We start from the raw sequence: 21,995 nt of genomic DNA on the forward strand, positions 1-21,995 counted from the left end.
AGTTTAATTCCAAAATTTGGCTTTAACATTCAATTAAATTTGTATGTGTATATATATACACACACAGAGATACATACATACACATATTTAATATGCACATATATATCTCAAGCCTGTAAATATTTCTGACTCAAAGTATTTGTGTTCACTACTAGACAACTGCCAATTCAGTGCTGTACATTAAGGGAGCAAATGTAAGAGGAGCAGACCCCAGCTACCCAGAACTCATTAGTGATTGTCTTGAGATGTTGAATGACCTTTGACTTTCATCAGATTCAGCCTTTCTTCAGTTGCTTCAGTTTTTATCTTCACTGATGTTTAGTCATCTCTGAAAAGCCCTCTCTCTCATGTAGATGGCATATTTGTATTTTCCAAAGCATTCTGTTAATTACGAGGCAAACAGTAGTTCTATAAGACAAAGAATTACTAAACCAGGTGTTAGAAGCAGCTGTGCAGTTTATCTCCAAGGAAGACAATATTTACCTGGAATAATGGCAGGTATTTGGTTAATGAACTCACGCAGTAAACACTGACTTCAGTCTGCTGGGCAGACCAGAGAAGCAGAAGGACATGACTGATTGCTACTATGAAGAAGGTGAATTCAAATCTAAGTTGAGGAGACAGTGAGATGATTCAGAGGCAAAAATATTGCATGGACTTTGTGCAAATTGGTGTAAAGATCTTTGGTAGGCTACTGAAAATTCATCAGAACTGAACAGAAAACTTCCTGAGACTGCCATTCGCTCAATGTGACATTGAGGCAAAATCTCAAACACTCACAATTCTGTTCTCAACAGCACCATGCCTTGAAGCTTTAAAAATATTCTTGCAGTGTATTTTTGGGAAAGATTTTAATCTAGACTTGCTGATACAACCATACCTAAGATGACATATTCTGCTATCGGTCTCAGTTTCAGTCTTTCCATGTTCTGCTACAAGGTACTGTTTGTAAGTCACAGACATCCATGAGGGAAGTGGCAGAAATCACTCTTTTTTTTTAGAAGTATTTTTTCATGCTGAAGTGGGAGGACAGAAAACAGATTGAAATCTAAACATAAAATTTTCCAGCAGTGCCATGGCCAAGAATCAGAAAAATACACTCTTTCCATGCAGCCATATACTAACCACCATGGAGACCAACTTTGGGAAAGCTTAACATAAGCATTAGCTTTAAAAACCAGTACAGGAGTACAGGTGCAAAAGGCCACTAAGGTAAAGGATAAACCTATTTGAGGAATGCACTGATTAGGAAGGCAAAGATAAGCAGTTTTAATCTCAAAACTGGCATTCACTGCAACGCAACAGGACTCTTACTGATCTAAAAGGAGACTGTTTCTAACATTATCACAATTACAGATTAAGTCTCATTTTTAGAATTTTAATTAATAAGTTAATAAACTGTGTCAACTAATGCTCTAATTTAACTTCTCTAAAAGATTACTTTTCAAAAATATAAGCAAAGTTATTAAGGTAATGAAATTTTACAAATATTCAATTATATTGGTTATACATAGCAAATGTTAAATAGAAAAAAAAACTGCAGAATATTCAGAAAACAGAATGTTTCATTGCTCAGGTGTTGTTTTAGGGGCTACTTCTTGAGAACAATGGCAAAAGGTGCGCTTGCCAAGAAGCTGTTCCACAGACACAAGCATCAAAAGAGACAATGAGAAGAGTACAATGCAGTAATTAGGAGACTCACTAGCATCATTCCACAATTTTAATGTCATCATCAGTGTCAAAGGCTGTTGCCTCTAATGACAGCAGAAATGCCAAACAAAAGTTTTACAGCGGTAGTGTGGGAAAAATTTGATTACTAGGTACTGATTCCAATGGATTTTAACCTTTTATCTCTAACACACAAGATTTCCCCCCCCCGCCCCAATGCTTCAATACTTTCACCAACTATTACAAAAATTGCCTTTTTCCTACTAAAGGAATTTCACATGGTTGTCAATAAAACTTCAGTAAATAAATCTTATTAAAAATCCAGTGTTTGAAAACATTTGGAAGAAAAACCAATACACGTCCATTAAATGAACATAAAGTTTGTTTCAATTACCAACTCTTTTACATTTTACTTTACAGTAAATGAAATCTAATTTTACCTCTGAAAGGGTATGTAAATTAGTACATTTTGGTGCCATCTAAACATAATAATTATAACAAATAACACTTTTCTTCATTAGTATTCATACATAATTATTAATTATTATGTATTTCTCAGCACTTAAGAGTGTGTTTGCATTCTCCAAAAAAAGCTATGCTAAGTTGTATGACAATATTCAGGATGTGTCTCAATATTTTAAGACACAGAACTGCATATTTAGGGTTGCCTAAGGAAGAGCTTTATTATGTAATAATTCAGTCATGGTAGCTATGTTGCCCTGTGTCATCTCCCATTAGTTTAAAGGTTCAAAAACATTAGACTTATTTCTTGGTTTTCTTCTCCCTCCCAGTATCCAAACAAAACAGTGTTTCTTAAGTGTACTTTTCTGTAAATCAGTTCAGAGCTCTTTAAACTCACCTGCATTTTTCAGTAGTGTCTGGTTTTGAGACATGCCCCTGTGGCATTCTACAATTCTAAATTAAAACAAAAATACTCAACAATATAGATATTATCCTACTCCCTATCTTGTCCAGTACATCATCATTAAGCAGTGCCTCAGGGGAAGGTACACCAAGATAGACATGATAAAGTGCTTCAGAAAAGCTCTTTAATCAGCTCTCTACATAAAAATCTGAAGGTTTTTTTTTCTTTTTTTTCCCCCCCCAAGAAGACATCATTATCAAACTTTATAAACTGTATCTTAACCCAATTTGATCTCTGCTTCTCCCCACATTCCTGTCACCCAGCTGCTCTGTAAGCTGATAATTTTAAAGATACTCATCTCCAACAGCAGCCTGTACTAGGGAAGAAAAAGAAAGTCAATATGTGAGCAAAGACAAAGAGTTAAAAACAATTAAGAATATATAAGTGATTCGAAAATTATTATCACCAGCTTCAGTTTTCTATATGAACACTGTAACTGGGAGCAAACACATTACTTCTGGTACTCAATATTTCTCCATGATTTTTTATCCTGCCTTGTCTGATCAATAAAGCTACTGAATCCCAGTAGGCAAATTCAGAGTATAGATTTCTCTGTTTATGTTATGTAAAATATAACAAAGATATATGCTGAAAATATTAGCAGATATTTATGGTTCGAATCTTTCACCAGAGATAACAAAGAAGAATCTCTCTTTCAAAATAACTATCATTGCTCTGAAAATAACTTATCTCCACTACACTTAAGAAGGAGGACCTTCTACTTACCTGAAACAAAACGCACTGTTCTGAGGGATGGTAATTTGAATCTATTACAGGTCAGTAGCTGCTAACAGCTGGCTTTACACTGGAAACTATTAACACTTAGTTCCCATTTTAAAAGGGTTTTTCTTGTCAGATTACTGATAGTTTTTTTTACAAGTTTATGTTCTTCTCTCGATATCATTCAGGGAAAGAAAAAGTCTGATACAAGTAACACCTTTGTTACATGACATGTAAGAATTAAAATTGTGGATTCCACCTGGCTTGTTTGTCAACGCTCAAAAATGTCAATTTAAATCAAAAGAGCAACTGGCATAATTTCAGAAAGAAGATGATATCTTTCACTGCACACCAAGGTTGCTTAAGTTCCAGACCGAGCCTTCCCCACAGGACCACAATTGATGCTACAGAAGTAGAAACCATAGCTCGTGATAAACAGTTCTTATCTGAAGTGCAGGGCACCTTCAGGTGGTTGTAACAGGGAGACACAGGAGGACTTAAATTAGTAACTTATTGATGTTTATGTAAACACAAGGCTTATTTGATAAACAACACACTTATGCCTCTAGGAATACATAAACTTAACATAAGGAAATGGATCCACTACATAAGTACTACATCTGTGCTACTGTTTATTTATGAACAAATAATACTTAATAAAACAATGCTCTACAATGTGGTCTTCTGGCAGAGCTCTGCATTGAGAGACAAGATTCTTAAATCCAATTCCAAGCTTTCAGCCTGTAGATTTTGAAGTGTTTCTATGAAGAGCTTAATCATTTCAAGGCACTGAATTACAGTGGGAAAATTGAGTCAATTCTTAAGATTTCAGTAAGAACTACAGAGAACACTACCATAACACATACTTCAGGTTTTTGGGATAGGCTTTTTCTTCCTTTGGGGAGGGTTTGGTTTTTCTCTTTTTTTTTGCCTTTTTTTTTTTTTTGTGGTTTTTTTTTTTTTTTTTTTTTTTTTTTTTTTTTTTTTGTTTTGTTTTGTTTTGTATATGTTGGGGTTTGGTGGTTTTGTTTTGGTTGTTTGGCTGATTTGTGGGCTTTCTTTCTTTAAATACAAAGGGAAGCCCTCTTATCAGTTTATGAAATTGCAAGGAATGCATTTGCTAATTATTTTACCATTTTCTAGCCGTTGCACTAAAATGTACCATTTCAGCCTTCTGAAGTTTTATGCACCACTCTCTTTAGTGTGTAAGAGCATCAAAACTGGTTTTAATCATGTCTTTTAAACACCTCCTCTATAGTTTTTAAGACAACTGATGATTCAGATGCTCAAGGAAGCACCAGCTTCAATGCTGTGACAGGCTTCTTCCAACTTCTCTGTAACAAACACTGAAAAAGCACATTATTTGATAATATTATGGTCAGTATCCACACATCACTTGTGGTAAAATGCCCATATCCCACATCCACATGACATGTGACAAAAATGCCAATTAATGTTTGTTACTTTTGCTATGTTTGCATCTGAATGCCACCCTAAAAATATTATAGGAAGTGCAGGGTACTTAAGCAGAAATCAAAGACAAAACTAACACTTTTTGCTACCAGAGTCAAAGAGGGACTTTTATTCCAAATATTTGCTTTTAGCAGTTTCATCCCCACATCCTTGTCTAGGCAAACCAAGATAACAAATGTTAAAGACATACTGTCTTCAGATGGCAACGAAGAACCACCCATTAAACAGATCGTTTTACACTTCTTAATAATTTATTAGCACATTTATTTAAAGCTGCTTATAATCACATATCCCACAGGATAGCTGGGAGGTACCCTATTTTGTTAGGCAAACATAATTTACTTTTCCATCACTCCCACACCTACATGTTTACAATGGCTTCCACGTATATATTACATACATCTTATCACGATCCTAGCATTGGAGCATTGCACACTGAAAATGAGAAAACCTACCAAAATAACTCTGCCATCCCATATAAACACACCCCAACCCAATAAGTAAGCACATCACCACATACTACTGCATTGTTAGTTAAGCAGCAAAACACAAACATGCCCTTCCTCGCCAAAGGTTTGCCATTCCACTGCTGATATATCAATTACTGAAAGATCCCAAACCAATTCATCTTTGGGCTCAATTCTGTTCTAAAATCCATGAATTAGCAATAAACAATCTGCTACAGGATGCACTTCTGAAGTAAGGTTTTATCCATCTAATTTTCAATCAACAACATGATTTATCACTGCAATCAGCAGGCCAAGAAGAGCCACCACCCAAAAGGTAAATTTATATAAGGTGATCAAAAAGTACAAAAGAATTTTTAACACATGTGATCTGATCAATGTAATGCTTTGTACTGTAAAGGCTTTTGAAGAAATTAGTGTTCATTTTCAACAGTTTTTATTACTTAAAAGATGTAGAACTTTGCCATGATTACAAAAATATACCACTCACATGCATCTGCCCTTCAATATTTCAAGTCTCAGTTGATACCAACTTCTTATTCATAATTAATGTACCAAGATTTTGCAAAGCAGAAAATGAGAATACTTTCTTCCGAATTGTTATGTGTTCAAAAACCAAAATTTGCAATGATTTTGTAATAGCACAACAGTAGAGTTTACTTTGCAGGAGGCCTTCTAACTGAGAATTAAAGCAATCCAGAGTCCTTGTACCAGAGATCAAAAACCAATAAAACCCAAAACACCACCCCAAAACCTTCTTTAGCAAAACTTTAGCAAACTAATGAGAGATACAAGCACTAGTTTAAAAGAAAACCCCAAAAACACAAACTCTGAGCCTTGATTCTTGTTAACATCATTATAGTAATATTCTATAACAGTAGCAAGAAGAGGAAAATTACTAGGAATTAACAACAACAATTCCTATATTTAATGTTATTTAAAAATCAAAGTGTTACCTAAGGCAATTACCTTGCAGCCTTTTAATATCTACAGGGAAAAGCCTAAGGGAAAATAATTGACTTTGCTAATTTTACCCTTGGCAATTATAAAATAACTCTGCATTTCATTACGACTACAGAATTTCACGTCTAATTGTCAGCCCCGAGAGAAGCAGAGAGATAAATGCATCATACACGAGCTCAGACATGAATTTAACAGACAATAAAATTATTCTGGTAGCAATGAGTTCAGTTATGTTAAAACCCCCTTTAATTTAAATTCTGGTCTACACAATAGCTGTGCATGTCTGTGGAGGTTATGGCTACCATGGTCAGTACCATGCATGATAAAATGCTGCTCATTTCATTAGCCAATTTGCTAAATGCCAGCAAAAAAAGCAGTACTGTGATTTTTACTTTTTACATCAAAGAACACAAAACATTATGAAGGAAAAAAGTCACAGTTATTTCACACTGCTAAAAAACAGATGCCAGATTTGAAAATTCATCATTTACAAAAGAATAAATACAGTATGTTTAAATCATTGCACCTGTCAAGAGATTTCTATAGCTTGTATTTCAATTTTTCTAACTTTGCTAGTAGGGTTAGACGTATGAAAAAGAATAATTTACTAAGTCAATCAGTTTCCATAATGGCATCCCACTTATCGTATGTAGAAGCTATGAAAGTATTTAGATGTCAGAAAAATGAAAAAAAGTGCTAAAATGTTTTGGCAGAATTTTCCAACATGCAGTATAATGATTGCTTAAAAAAAAAAAGTATTTCTTTGCACTTGTGCTTCATTTCACTGTAGGCTTGTTTCCTGGCAAGTCTTCAGGGATTATACATTCCTGCTGCAATACTTAATGATGTACTAAATGCAAAGTAATAGTTGCTACATTTTGTAAAAGTTTCCTCTTATGTTGAAACAGAAAAATGATGTAGTTAAGGTTAAATCCTTTGGTCTGTCTTGAGAAACTTACAGGGTACTAAAAAGAATGAACTGATACAAATTAATAATAATTACTAAAATCAATTACACCCCATTTTGATTATGGTGTGCACTATTTAAACTTTTTTTGCTAATACTTACTACAAGTTAGCACCATAATGACTTAACCCACTATTCCAGCAGATTGACATCTAATTTTCTGTCTCTTCTCTTGAATCTCAGCTCTGTGTTAGAAAATGACACCACTTCTGAGAGAAACTCTCATACTCATGATCAAAGGAGCACAGAAATACTCTACTACCACAAGGAGATTTAGCATGAGAATCTTAAAAAAACCAGACTACTTAGGTTGACAATTACAACTATGTTGATTATTGACAATTGCACATGACAAACATTTATTTTACATTACAGCATGGCAGCAATCTTCAAATGTATGAAAAACACCTCTGCAAAACGTAGAGTTTCCATTGGAATGGCACACTTAGCTCTTCAGCCATACACACAGTTAGGTGCTACACTAGGCTGGCACAGGGATGCCCAGGAATCTCTCTCCACCACTGGAGGTTCTAAGAACAAGCTAGATAAATGTGGGTCAAGAATGATTTTGTGTAGTTGATACTATCTGGCAAAAAGAAGAACTGACTAGGGAGAGGATCTCAATGTCTCCATCAGTCTCATTTTCTAAGATAATACATATACACAACTTGTTTCTCATCAAAAACATCTCCCTGTAAAGTTTCAAACAGTTTGGCTAAGCGGTTGGACTGCAGCTGTCCTTTGAAGTTAGTACATCCATTAGTAGGGCAATCCAATATTCAGACACATCCAAATCCCTAACAATATTAAAAGCAAAAAGTCACCTGAGACAAAACAGTAAAGTCTTTTGCTCCCCAAATTATCTAAGACAGAAAAACTTTCACAAAGCACAAAGTAAAAGAAAACAACAGACCAAACATGTCTTCACTGGGAGTTTTCCAGAGGTATTGTAGCCTGACATGTCATGAAGATACCACTGCATATGCCTTAAATTCACCAAAATTACCATCCATCCATTACTTCAGTGCTTCAGAATGCTTACTAAAGATATCATCACAGTAATTCCATAGGAGACTGTTAAACATGTTCACAGCAGCAGCAGACTGCCAAATTTACAGCTATAACAGTCAGCTTGCTGATTTTTAAATGATGCTCCATATATACATACATAACTGCTGATTTTTAGGGGGTCTCTCTTTCAAAATACTTGCTAATATTTACTTGCTTTGGCAGTAGAGGAATTTTTCTTTTTTACCTTGGTATTCTGCAACTGTGCAAGGCTTGTGCAAGCATTTGCTAGAAGAAAATCTCCACTCAAAACAGCCATTTTATTCCCAAACTGCATATCCTTCAGTGGGCCATCGCAGGACTTGAGCTCACCAATGTTTACTATGCCACGATGCACCAGAAAGGCAGTATGGATCAGCTCCGTAATCTCAGCCAGACTTCTCTGACTGAAACAAAGAAAGAAAAAAGCACAATTATGTTTGATGCTATGAATAGAACAGAGATTCTTAGTGAAAATAAACAAACAACTACATGTGCTAAACAGGTATTTTATTAATTATCATGTAGCTCTTCTGTGTGCTTCTAGAAGCCACAGCCAGGAGGTGTTAAACACAGAGAACTGTCACTAAGTATTTCCAGGCAAACCACAGGTACCACAGGCTCCACTTGGGAGAATGCTGCCCTTTGTTTGAATTCTTTCACAAAATAAAGCAAAATAATCAATATAGTCCTTTATGGTGCTTTCTTTTTTTCTGTTTTGTCTACCAGAACTTGAGGGACACTGACATGAAGAAAATGCCAAGCAGAAAGTAATGATGGAAAGAAACAAAGGACATATCAGCAGGGGAGTCCTGAGCAAGCCAATCCAAACAATGTAAGAATGCTGCAGTCAATGACTGCTCAAATTAGAGTTAAATTAATAACAGAATACCTTGCAGTTCAATACTACCAAAGGAGATGGGTTCAGGCAGGAGAGGAAAAACAGCTTAAAACTGTGTACTAATGGTATTTCACTGGTGGTTTTAGTCAGAAGCAAAGGTGATGGTCAAGCAAAGGGGCCAATTTTATTGGATAGGTTTACAAATCACTTCTTACTCCAACACATAGCATGATACATTCTGGGTTTAGGGGTTACAAATCCCTGTGAGAGGCTTTCCACAGAGGTCATTCCATAGAGGCTTGCTCTCTATTTTAATTTTTTGGAAAAGGCAAGAAAAGTGTCATCAGCACAGCCCTCTCCTCCCCCCCTTCTCCCCCAATTCAATCCTCTAGCCCTCAACAGTGACTGTCACTCTAAGAATCCCAGAGATGCCACCTCAGCTCAGGACAATGGGGTGCTGAACAGACAAAATAACTGAGCAGGGGCAAGGGGAGGAGGAAACAGAGCAATGCACTGGAGCATCCTTTTAATGCTAGATACACACAGGACGCATTCTTACAAAATCTTCAACACATTCACACCTTCTCTGACTCAAACATTTCCCTTTCTGCCACAGAGATTTCACATATGAGCAAAACGCAATTCATGCCCACAATTAAACAGATTACTAAAGGCCTTAAAGTTCTAATTAATTAAACACAGTACAAAGGCGTGTTATGTTCTCTGTGCTTACTCAGAAGTGGCCAAGCACTGATTCACTGAGTAACCAAACTGATCCATATCTTCACGTACAAAGATACCAGCTGGTACACGCTCAGGTTAGATTCTGCCTCAGTACTAGCACAGCGCTGAACAAATTATTTCCATTTCCTCTGGACAGTGCACATGTGTTCCAACTGCCCCAAACCATATTAATCTAAAGTAACCTTCTGCCCCAAATGTACGTGACCTGTGAACAGTCCCAGCAACACCTGTTTCAGGGCAGTGGCCAGTGTCAATTAGCAAGAGAGAAGAGATGGGACAGTCACACAGCCTGGGCAGCACACAAAAGGCAGAGGAGCTGGAGGGAGAGCATAAATAGAGGTTCCTGATGTATTTTACCATACACAAAAAACCCTAAGCTGTTTTAAAAGCTGCCTTTATAATTCACAAATTGTTGGCGCCATACAGACAAAAACAGTTCAAAAACCAAACAGTCATTCTCCATGTAGACAATAAATCTGAAGGCCGAGGCTGCTTTTCAAAGACGTGAGGGAGAAACTCACACAACGCAGTCGCAGTATTGTAATCACGCTTGGCTCGCTCTAACAAAGGGTTAATAAATTTTCAAGCTCGGAGAAAAAGACTAACAAGACATCCCGATGCTCCTGCTGTCATTGTCAGGGCAGCCCTTGGAGGAAATGTCCGTATCAATTCGGTTTATCAGATGGACAGCTGATCAACATGAAACAGACTTGCTCAGGGCAGACTGAGCCGAGCTACCTGGTATGAATAGCAATGAGAGCCCTCTGCTCCCCGCCGCCCAGCTCTGCCATTTCCGACTGCCGCAGATCCCAGGACATATGGGGATCCCTAGTGACGAGCACATAAAGCTGCAGCTCACTCCGGCTCATTTCCCCCGGCTGAAAGCAGGCATTAATATCCTGAGGAGACCAGGCCCGCCTCTGTGACCCCCCAACTATTGAAGCAAAACAACGACTGTCCTATTTCTTCATTTAATAAGCTCTTAATGAAGGAAATCAAAATCCCCTCTTTGACTTCAGCATCGCTCTTCATGAAAAGGTTACACAAATACATCAGTGTCATGCTTTCCACATGGTCAGGATCTGGATGTTTTCATTTCTTTTTCTATAATCCGTTTGTTCTTCAAATAGTATTGCCATTATTTGTGCTAACAAGAATCATATTAGGCAGATAATCTATGTCTAATTCTGATCTTACATACTGCTTTTCCACTCTCTCTCCCTAGCAGAGTAAAAAATACAAGAATCAACGCTATTGCAGAAATCCCAGGCAATGCATTTTTTAATGCTCTTTGTGATAATCCCTAGAATACCCAGGCTCAATAACAAGTGCACAATGCCACAGATACAGGAGGATCCTTGACATGACTTTGTAAAGACCAGTATCCAACAAATAAACACTGCTGTTACCAAGTTGCTGCTAAACGGCTGAAGAAATACTATACACGGCTTTCTCCATCTGACTACAATTCAGTGATCAAATAATTTCGTATTTGAAAGCAACCAATCCCAACATACAAAAAAATGTAATGTTTTAGCAATGGACTTAGAAAGAAGGCAATGGGATGACAAACTCTGACTGCCTCCATCCTGTTTTCACTCCAGAGCCCACAGTCACAAAAAACCAGAAGTGGCTGCCACAAGAATTATCTGCACTTACCTTGGTACAAGGCAGTACTGAGAAAACAGTCAACATTTCTAAACACACAAAGTTCCCAAATGGAAGCGTGCTAAGAATCAGAAAAGCTTTATCACTAAATGCTGACACACTTCCACGCTGTTCACCTCTGAAGCAAGAATTCCCTGCAAACCACCACCAAAGTTCCTAATTTCAAGTCCTACTCTAAAAAGAAACAATAGGATTCTGCAAAACATATGATAAAAGAGACATATTAAATAGTACAGCTGTATTGAGCTTGAGTTAGTACACCTTTCACTATCAGCTAACCTTCAGAACTACACCTGGCTTCTCAAGGGATGGTAGACTATGCAAAAAAATAATTAATAATTGAAAATCTCATTTTCAGGTATAATATTTCACAGAAATGGGCCAAAGACTGAAATTAGCCACTAAAAAACACATTTGAAAATTTTTGAGGCAACTACAATGAACAAAGATAATGAAACTGATAGATCAAAAATTCTTTAAGAACTCTTATCATTGAAGCTTTGAATTAAAATGACTAACAGTACACACCCAAGATTTGAACATTTTCTTTGTGATTGTCAATTCAATAGTTTCCCTTCAATACAAAAAGGATTGATTTGGATGAAAAGCCTTACATTCAGGACTTTAAAAAAAATTAAAAGTATCAGCATCTATTCCATTTCAGTGACAACTATAATAATCTTTATATACACATACCTATGAATTTGAAATAAAAAGAAATAGCGTCTTCAGTGGAAAATTACATATGAAAAAGCATTAACTAAAGAATTAAAGCAATTATTTCAGGTATTGACTATATATTTGGGTAGCACTTATTATCTGATTTTACATTTTTTGTGAACCATGAACAGAAAGAAAAGTTCTGTGAAGACAAGAAGGCGCTTAAACTACATTCATGTTGATCCTGTATGCCCTGGGTACTAGCTGGTGCTGCACCAAGATTGTTCACTTAGTTACACAGCAAAAAAGGGCAGTGATTCTTACAGTTCTTTTCCCCATTCATCTGTCAAAGTTAAAAAGCCATGATTAGAAGAACAATGCATAGTGAGTAACAAATAGCATCACTGTGTTGGAGTCTCATTTCCATCTTGTGTATGGTGTCTTTTACAAGAAATGAAATGGCAGGGGGAAGGCCAGTCAACATGTATGGCAGATGTTGTGATTTCACTAACAGGGAAAATTTTCAAGGTAAAGCAGCAGATTTGAGCAGAACACTAAATATTCACTGCATTACCATGACTCATGTATCTGTTAACCAGCAGAAAGCATCTACCAACTCCTATCCTTTAACAAGGTTAGAGACCAAGACTTCTGCGGTTCCTTCTGTCTTGGTCTTAAGATGTAGCAGTGTCTTCCACCTGAGGGATAAATCAAGTTGAAAGACATCTGGTCTATGAAGTTCATTGAGTATGATGTTTAATTGCATTCTAACAATCACTTTATTTTTAAACTGGCTACATATCCTACCTCTTTCATCTCCTTCCCTTCCTAGTATCACAAAGTTTTTGAAGTAAAATTTCTACTAATGCTCCTTCCTGTATTTCTTTATTTATTTTTTAAAAGATCTTACATTTTCACTCTCTGTCACCCCCACCACCAAATATTGCTTAGGCTCTTTTCCATAATGTGTCTTAGTAAGATCTTCCCTCAGCCCATTATAGGATTTGAAAATGTTTTCTGATTTTTAGTGGGTAAACATTCACTTGAACTTGGCAAGCCAGTTTTCCTAAGCACTGTAGGTGGTTGACAGTGGAGAGTGAAAAGCCTGACTTGAAGTCAGGGTCCTGTGTGCAGGAATTTTGAAGAAGGGTTTTCACAGGTCTTGACTGCATTGTTAGGGGTACCACAGAACAACCAATTCCCACTTTGTACTCCAGACAGCAACACACAAGTGAACCAACCTGTATCAGCTTCTGCCTAGTGCCACTGATGTGCCAACACGGCCACCACTGTGTCACCACAGCGTAGCCAGGAGCCCTCCAGCCTGGGAGCCAGCTCCCCATAGCAGGCTGCAAGAATCCACACTTGCACCATCATCCCCAGCAAAACAAAGCCCTAACTGCTGAACTTGTGTCTGGCTTACTCCTACAATCAGCATCAGTGGCCAAAGAACAGGGATCACAACCTACAGCACATTGTCCTTGGGTTGGGTGGCCTCATCACAGCAACTCCCCTTTCCAGTCACACAGCCTAAAAGAAAAATAATCTCAGCCTGGAAACAAAAGCACCAATTAAGGAAAATAGGTGAGAGAATCTAGACAAAGACATACTGTACACAGGTAAGGATCACTACCTCAAGCTCAGTTTAAAAGGAAAAAGTGTTAATCTGAAAAGCCAGAAGGAAAATACCACCAGAATCACTAAGTCAAACTGATGTTTTCCAGTTCCCAGAGGCAGGCACACAGGCTGGGACCAATAAAGAAGGGAATATCAAGAGGAAACCTGCTCAATAAGAAGTACCTAGCTACTGTAAGATCCAGAAACCAGAGACTATGCAGCTATGTGAACAATGAGGAGCAGGCAGTCTAGGCTGACATGGAATCAGATGCACATGAATCAGATGCACTTGCTGTACAGACAAATATTGTCATGTTGGGACTTTATTAGCAAGAAGGATACAAAGGACATTCTGCAAGGGATAGGTATTAAAAGAACAGTGAGATGTGGTGACAGGCCTAGGTATGTTTTTTAATCCCTACAAACCAGGACACATGAAACTTAAATAGCTTTGGATCTTATTTCAGTTATTATAGGTTTCATAAGCACTAGAAACTGTTAAAAAGTATCAATTACTTTTCCTGTTCTCAGAGATCCTTCCTACCCTGCTAGAGAAGAAACAGACTCAAGACATGAACCAGTATTTATGTAAGTATTGTTTAAAAAATAGCTTTAGAGCTTAGGTTTTATGGGTTTTTTTATTTTTTAAAGGAAGGATGGCTAGCTTAACCTAACTGAACAAACCAAAGGAAAAGCCATGAGTGTTCACCTGAAGATCGAAAGAAAAAAATTAAGTTATCTAGAAAAAGACTTCTTGGATTACTTGAATATTGATGCCAAAAATCAGTAATAAAATTTAGAGCTACTAATTTATAAGTGTATTGTCAAACTTATAAAATCACATATCATAATCACATTTTAAAATCAGTGATTATCCCTATGGGAAGAGTCACATTTCCAAAATGAAGTAAAGCTGTCAAATGCAATATTGTGTTTTTATAAAGCAATTATTAAGATTTAAGCTTCTAATAAAAGGCAGGTTGAAATTCCAGTTGGTATCTGTTATAGACTATATGAACAGCTATGCAGACTATATTAAGTACTTCATCACGTAATAGCATGAGCTAAGATGTTTACTTCTTCAAAGACCTAATTCTCTCGTTTTGTAAATAATGATGCAGATACTCAATGTTCAAATCATGCAATAATGTATGATGGCAATATGTAGGTATATTGACAATGTACTGACACTAGGCTGAATTTCTAAAAGGAATTTTGCTAGCTCAAGAAATGTTGCATTTAACCTGATTTCTCTACAATAAAGATTAATTTGCTACAAAGACCTAATTTCAGACAAATTTAGGTACAAACGAACATGAGTTCAATACATGTGTTATATGAAAACAATATAATCTAAAACAGCATGCAAACATTCTTTATAAATACGACAGATAATATTCACAGGCATGTTATACATTTGCAATATTTTCAATGCTGAATCAGTTAGATAAATTAAAAAAAAACCCAAAAAACAACTGTGAATACTTTTTGGAAACTCCTTATGAAAATTTTGCTATATGACCAAAGAGCCACAAATCCCCAATTAAAAAGACTAAGCTGATTAAAAACTAAAACAAAAAGCAAAACAATTGTGGTTTAGACAAAGCTGAATCAGCTATAATTCCTTCCCTATCTAGCTTAGACAAACTAAAAAACTGATAGGAACAAACACAAACCAGACAAGCTAGGCAAGGAAGAAAACTGATAAAAGACTGGATGAGAAAATGCAGAGATGGAGAGGGAGCTGAGCAATGGCAATTTAAAAACAGATATACTAAAAAAGCCTCAAAACCAAGAACAACTTAAAGAACTGCACTGGTCCATTATGTAAGGTTAGGCAGAAACAAAACTGCAGAAAGGCAAGGCACTGTAGAAAGCCTGTTATATTTTAAGCAACCTATTTGCACAAGCAGGTGTTTACATCTCTTAGCCCAGCAGTGAATATTGGTCATGAAGTGGGTAAGATTTTACAGTGAGCAGGTCCAGAGAACTTACACTCAGGAGATGTGACAATAGAAAATTAATAACACAGCTAATAAACAGCAAAGAGAGTGAAAAATCCTCAATATGGATTCAACTGAGCTGGTTCAATATGCTTTACTCAAGTTAAAATATGCAATGCAAAATAAAAAAAAGATCAATCAGAAGAACTCAATGCAGACCACAGATATGCAGGAGTAGAGACTCTTTCCAGAAGAAAGCACCCAAAGTTTGGAAAAGGGTGGAAGGAGGGTAAAGGAACAGGTCATTTGAGATAATCAGCTGAGATACAGAATGTGGCTGTGGTCAAACAGACCAGCAGCATCCACAGATGATTTAAGGGAAGAGTATTAGCAAAAGTAGTGTCTCTGTTAACCCTGAGTTTCTGATACCAGTAAAAATTATCACTTGAAAACTTCAGTCGAGAAGAATTTGAGAAAGTATGAGTTCTCAAGGTTTTTGTCCTAACAATCAAAGCAAAGAAAACAGATGAAGTGAGGAACAAAAGCTATTTTATGCATGGAGAAGGCTGATATTAAACCAGTAGATTTGGTCACAAATATTTAAAGAAAGTTTAAGCATCTATACTACAAAAAACCAAAGTCAACAAAATATGGTGATTATCAAGCAAACATAAGATCCAATAGCCTGAACCTAAGGAAATCCAAAAAGCATAAAGGGAAGGTGCCTTCCAAAATCTCTTAAAAAGAGCAACAATGGATTCTCCATTAACAGTGCCATTGAAGGAAACACCAGATGAACACCCATTGCATAAATATTAAAGTTTATTAAATAAACTTTAAATCATAGGGGAAATCCTATGTTTTGTAAGGCAGCCAATACAACTACCAGAATGATACCTCTCAGTTATTCATATATGAATGAACAGCGAAGGCGAGGAAAGGAAATTTTTCAGATAATAAACAGAATATGTATGACTAGATTAGCAGCATATGTTGGTCCCTCTATCTGAAAACTTACCATTGGCCAGAAGCCCATTTTCCTTTAAGGAGGTATAAATACTTTCAACATTGAGATTCACAAATGCATTTATTCCAGCCACCTTCTTCAGGAGAAGCACCAAAAGCGGTGCCATTTGGCCCATTAGAGTTACCTCCCATTCCCAGTGCAGGAGCACACAAAGCCACCATCAGGCAGGGAACCTGCTCTATTACAGCAGGTATATTAATTCTGTCTTACAGTGCACAGAAAATTAATATTTCAAAATGTATTTGAAGCAAGTTCTGCAAGAGGAAACAACCTACATTCAAGATTCATGTCTGTCTTCACATATTTAGTTATCCACACTGGTAATGCAGTACTAACCTGGGAATACATACAAATATTCCCACTAAGAACAGGAGATAAAGAAAAACGGAGACCCGCTACAAAATTATTTTATGGATATAAGGGTGTGTATTTTACATAAGTATACATATTTTATTTAATTACAGTTTTCCATATAACCATTAGGAGGTTCTAGCCATGCAAGTCACATTTATTAAAGGCAGCATGTCAAATAAGAGTTGACAATTACAGGCTATATCAATACACATTATGCCAGATGGTAATGAGCCGTACACAGAGGGCCAGCCATCCAAAATAATCACACCATTTTCCACAGAAATGTTGAAGAGGTTATGGTTTATTACACAGTGCTCATTAGATATACAGTGGCAGCATTAGCAATTTTTCCTTCATTTTTGTCTCATTTAAGACTCTGCCCCCACAAGCCCATTCAAATTAGTACACAAGGTTAAAATCATTATGGTCAGTGGGAGAAAAAAAATTAAGTTTTATTTTTATTTTACAGTAATGGTAGATCAAAGGTCCCTGGAATCTATTATTCTCTCAATTATTATCTAACACAGGATACTAAAAGGAATGAAATTCACTTTCATTTTCTGTGAAGAAAGATAACAGATTTTAAATGGGTAAACTTAGTATTTCTTAATTAATAACTCTAAGTGAAAACAATAGTTAGGTTGTGACACAAAGTGACAAAAGTCAGAAAACTAGAAGTTGAAACTGAACTTTCAGCCTTGGCTTTGAACTTCTCATCTGCTTTTCAATCTGCTGCTTTAACAGAAATATTTAAGTGTCCAAAAGGCAACTCATCCTTCACAGCAGGTGGAAAAACAGTTGTCTCAAATAACTCGAGTGTCATCTCTGAGAAAACACCTATAAGATGATTTCAAGTACCTTTCTAGTCAGCTGCATATGTTGACTTCCAATTAGAAAATTACTATTGGAGACAATTATTTTCCTGCCTTTTTGTGCTCATAGATGGTATGGGGGTGAAAAGATGCAACGAGGCAAAAGTGAAAATTTGTCAGCACAAGCAAAGATATATTTATCGCTTAAAAACATGCCAATGTCCCCCAAACACCAAGTGACAGACAGCATTTGGAAGTCATAAAACTGCGAAAGAGAGGAAGAAGTTAAGTACTGGACATGCCACCTGACAACCTGACTGCAGAGAATTGTCCTTCCAGTCCAAGCCCCTCTTTTGAAGCATGCATCACTCGGAAATCTGGGTCTCCCATCAGGCAGCCACCCAGCTCTCAAGGCCAGGGCAGCCTCACACCTCCTTCCTCGGCCACTCCTGCCCAGTTACTCAGCTCTTACACAAAACCTTGAATTATTCATTCAGCCAGATGGCAAAAGAGTGAAAAAAGTCAGTCTGCAGGAGATTATGAGAGAGAAAGGTGGGACACCTGGACTCCAGATCCCGCTCCACTAAGTTACCAGGAGGGAAACAACATTACAAACTCAGGCACTCCTGACCTAGATGTCCTATATCCCTCTGTTTAGAGAAATTTTTCAAAAATTCAGACAGAGGAGTACTTTTGCATCCTTCCAAATTCTTGAGAAAGCCAAACCTGAACTTCTTGCATCCTCAGTGAATGCTTAGCCAGTGGCTAAAGAACATAACCCAATGTTAACAGCACATCTCCAGTCTGACAATCCACTTACAAAATTTCCTGGTTAAACTGACCAACAAATTTTATCTGTGTTCTGAAATTGTTTGAAAGACAAAAGGCAAATTTGATTTAACAGAGTCTTAGAAAAAATGTTTACAAAATTAAAAATAATCCCATTAATTCCAGGCAATGCCAGTCTTATGACAACTGAACAGGTACTATGGTAAAAAAACACTGTTTACTGCATTTAGTTAACAACAATATTTTGCAATAAGGTCATCCTATCACCTGCTCTTTGTACAATTAACTCATTTTAATACTGACAAAACCACTTCTACTAACAAGGTGGCACTTCTGTAAGGAGACTCCAAGCAAATATGAAACCTGTGCAATGTGAAACAAATGCAAGCCCTGATTCGTTATACAACCCGAAGGGCCATCAGGCTAATTTAAAGATCTAAACAGAGCACAGCAAACATCATACAGAACTTTTACAGAGTTATTTCCCTGTGAAGTTTCTAGACAATTCAGACTAAGTTTAAATTCTGCAATGTTAATTCAAAAATGAATACCAGCAGCCACTTAAAAAAAAAGCTCACAAGAAAGCCTACCTCTGCACAACAGCAACTGGATTAGAAACAGCAAAACCACCATTGTTTCCTTGAAACAAACGTATTATATTTCTAATAGTCAAAAACAAAAATAAGACATTAAAAACTGATGGGGTAAAAGAAGAGCAAGCCAAGAAAAGAGTTTACAATGGAGTTAGCATGAAGGCCTTCCCTTTGGATGAAGTGAGCAAGTTTTAGGTATTGGAAACAGGAGTAAAAAAAAAATGGCAAGATAGGAGGTGATCAAAAGCTTTGGCAACAGCTGTTGTAGCATGGCTTTAGGAAAATGTGATGGTAGGATACATGATGCAAAGATAGACAGTAAGACTCAGAACTAAATAACATATGTTGACCAAAGCCCTCAAAAGATGAGGTATGAACCAAAGGATTCATTTATAGACTAGAAGACCTTGCTATCACCGCAGCAGAAATCAAAAGGAACATGATGATGGAGAAAATCACATATTTTTTAATGGAAATGACCAACATTCCTCCCCATATGAAGGCAGCATGTATCAGCCAGACTGCTTGTGGGCAACATCCAGCTGCCCATCCATCCAGGATTACCCAGATTTGCTCTACAGCCCCTCAATAACATGGATCCACCAACTACAACTCATCATGCATCCATTCCATTAGAAATTTCACATCACGATTTAAAAATAGTTTTGACTACTCTGTGGTTTATTTAGTTAAAATATTTAAATACCTGCACTAAAACCAGCTAAAAAGATATGAAGGGAAATAAAAGATCTCACAGGTAAGTGCAAGAAATAGGCTACTAATAAGTAATTTTTGAACATAATTTTTCCTACCTTTTATTAGTTTTTTCTCAGCCCTGCAAGACTGAAGCATGTCTATAGTTTTATTTGCAATGACTATGGGAGACAGTTGGAACCATTGTTAATAGAAACTCCCGTTCCTGTGCACTGTCAGCTATTCTGAGACTGCCAGCTTGACTTATTACTTCCAGTTTTTCTCTGAAATCTTTCTGAAGAGTTTGTCTGTAATTGTATTCAATGTAGCTGAAAGATAAGGTGCACTAACCTTGACATTAAATCTCTAGTACTAATGACACCTGAAATACATGGAACCTTTTTATGTGAGAGCAAAAAGAAGGTAACCTTTTTTGTGCCATGAAGAATGAACACTTGATAAATGAGCAGTCCTGTTAAGAGAATAGATTGTTCATATGTCTAACTGCACAAGAAAAAGGCATTAAAAATAAAATGTGAATCACTAGAATACAGTACCAGATAGGATTGGGGTTTATTTTATAACTATATATATAATTTTTTATCATGCTTATATAACAATTACTGTGAATTCTGAAATACCCATAAATACCCAAGATACAGAGGGGATAAAAACATTCTAAACATACTGGTTGCACAACCACAGATAGCTCCTACTATGAAGTAAATCTGTAGTATTTTGAACAGCTGTAACTACATTTCTGTTAATCAGCAATTAAAAGTATGGTTATCACAGGCGCTCTCCTCTCCCCTCCTGAACCTTCAATGTTCTGAACTGGATAGGGATATTAATACCATACATTAATTTTTTTTTATGGGAATACTTTTGCTTTTCACAAAGCAGAAGTATGCAGCAGATGGGTATTGCCTGCCATGTACAGGGAAAGAGACTAATAGCTAAAGGGAGACAGCAGACTTCTCAGAGACCTTGCTCCTTACACCAGGTGTGTTGACAGAATTGCCAGCAGGGAAAGGATAATAAACCTTTTGGAGCAAGGCAGTGACTGCTGCTTCTGGGACCATATCAGCACAGTAACAAGCATTTGGTGCTGTTGAGGTCTGCAAAGTTTTGTCATTATTATTCCTTTATACTTTATGCAAATGGCGTATGGTGTGATATTGAGAAAAATGTGTCCTTTGATTAAAAAAAGACTTACTATTATACCATGGCACAATTTCCATCTATTTTTACCTTATTAAAATATAAGGTATCTGAAAACTTCATGCTTTCATTTTTCAGTTCTTTCATCCCAGAATGATTCAACCTACACACTTTAAGAAGGGATAAAATGACATCAACCAATTCAAGCAACGTTAACCCCAAACAAGTGATGATGGAGAGACAGCTATACGCTAACAAGCCACCTTCAAGAACAAACTTTATTTCTGCAGAATTCCTACCAGAGTCCACAAAACAGGATCCTTTCCTGACTGCAGCTAATACTGGAGCTTTGCTAAAAATTAATTTGCCTACTAGAACAGCTATGAATGTAGCTGGACTTTTGGCACTAGTTTTGTTGCATGGATATCAAAAGCCAGAATGAAATTTCAGCTATAAGAGACTAAAGCAAGCTTTACATGCAGCAGTGTCTAGGTGAAACATAGCAATTATGAGAAAGAAATCAGAAATACTATACAGTAGAAAATATATTTTTTTTATGTTTCTTCCCTTTCTGGCAATAATAGATGCATAATTTATTTAGCTGCATCTTCTCTTTCCACAAAAAATGTAAACATATTTAGCCAAGTCTTTGGAAAAATTAAAAACTACAACTCCAAGTACTTAAATGGACTTCAGGAACTGGGCAATCAAGCTCACGAAATCTTGTATGTACCAAACATGCTCCATAATTACGGTGGCACTGCTGATCGTAAGTTTTGAATTGCTGCAAACCCTATAAAAAACCCATTGTCTTTCTGATTTCTCTTTTGACTCCATAAGCACCTTCTCAAATACAACACAGT

General features: G+C 36.7%; 1 protein-coding gene across 2 annotated transcripts in view; it reads right to left on the reverse strand.

Moving 5' to 3' along the window:
• Positions 1–21,995, reverse strand: part of PDSS2 (decaprenyl diphosphate synthase subunit 2) — a 111,897-nt gene that overhangs the window by 33,944 nt on the left and 55,958 nt on the right. For both annotated transcript variants that reach the window (XM_064412845.1, XM_064412846.1), the window contains exon 3: positions 8,439–8,637. In XM_064412845.1, coding sequence (XP_064268915.1) covers positions 8,439–8,637 — 199 coding nt within the window. The remainder of the gene's footprint in view (positions 1–8,438; positions 8,638–21,995) is intronic.

The sequence above is a fragment of the Passer domesticus genome, chromosome 3, assembly GCF_036417665.1.
Source record: "Passer domesticus isolate bPasDom1 chromosome 3, bPasDom1.hap1, whole genome shotgun sequence".
NCBI lineage: Eukaryota > Metazoa > Chordata > Aves > Passeriformes > Passeridae > Passer > Passer domesticus.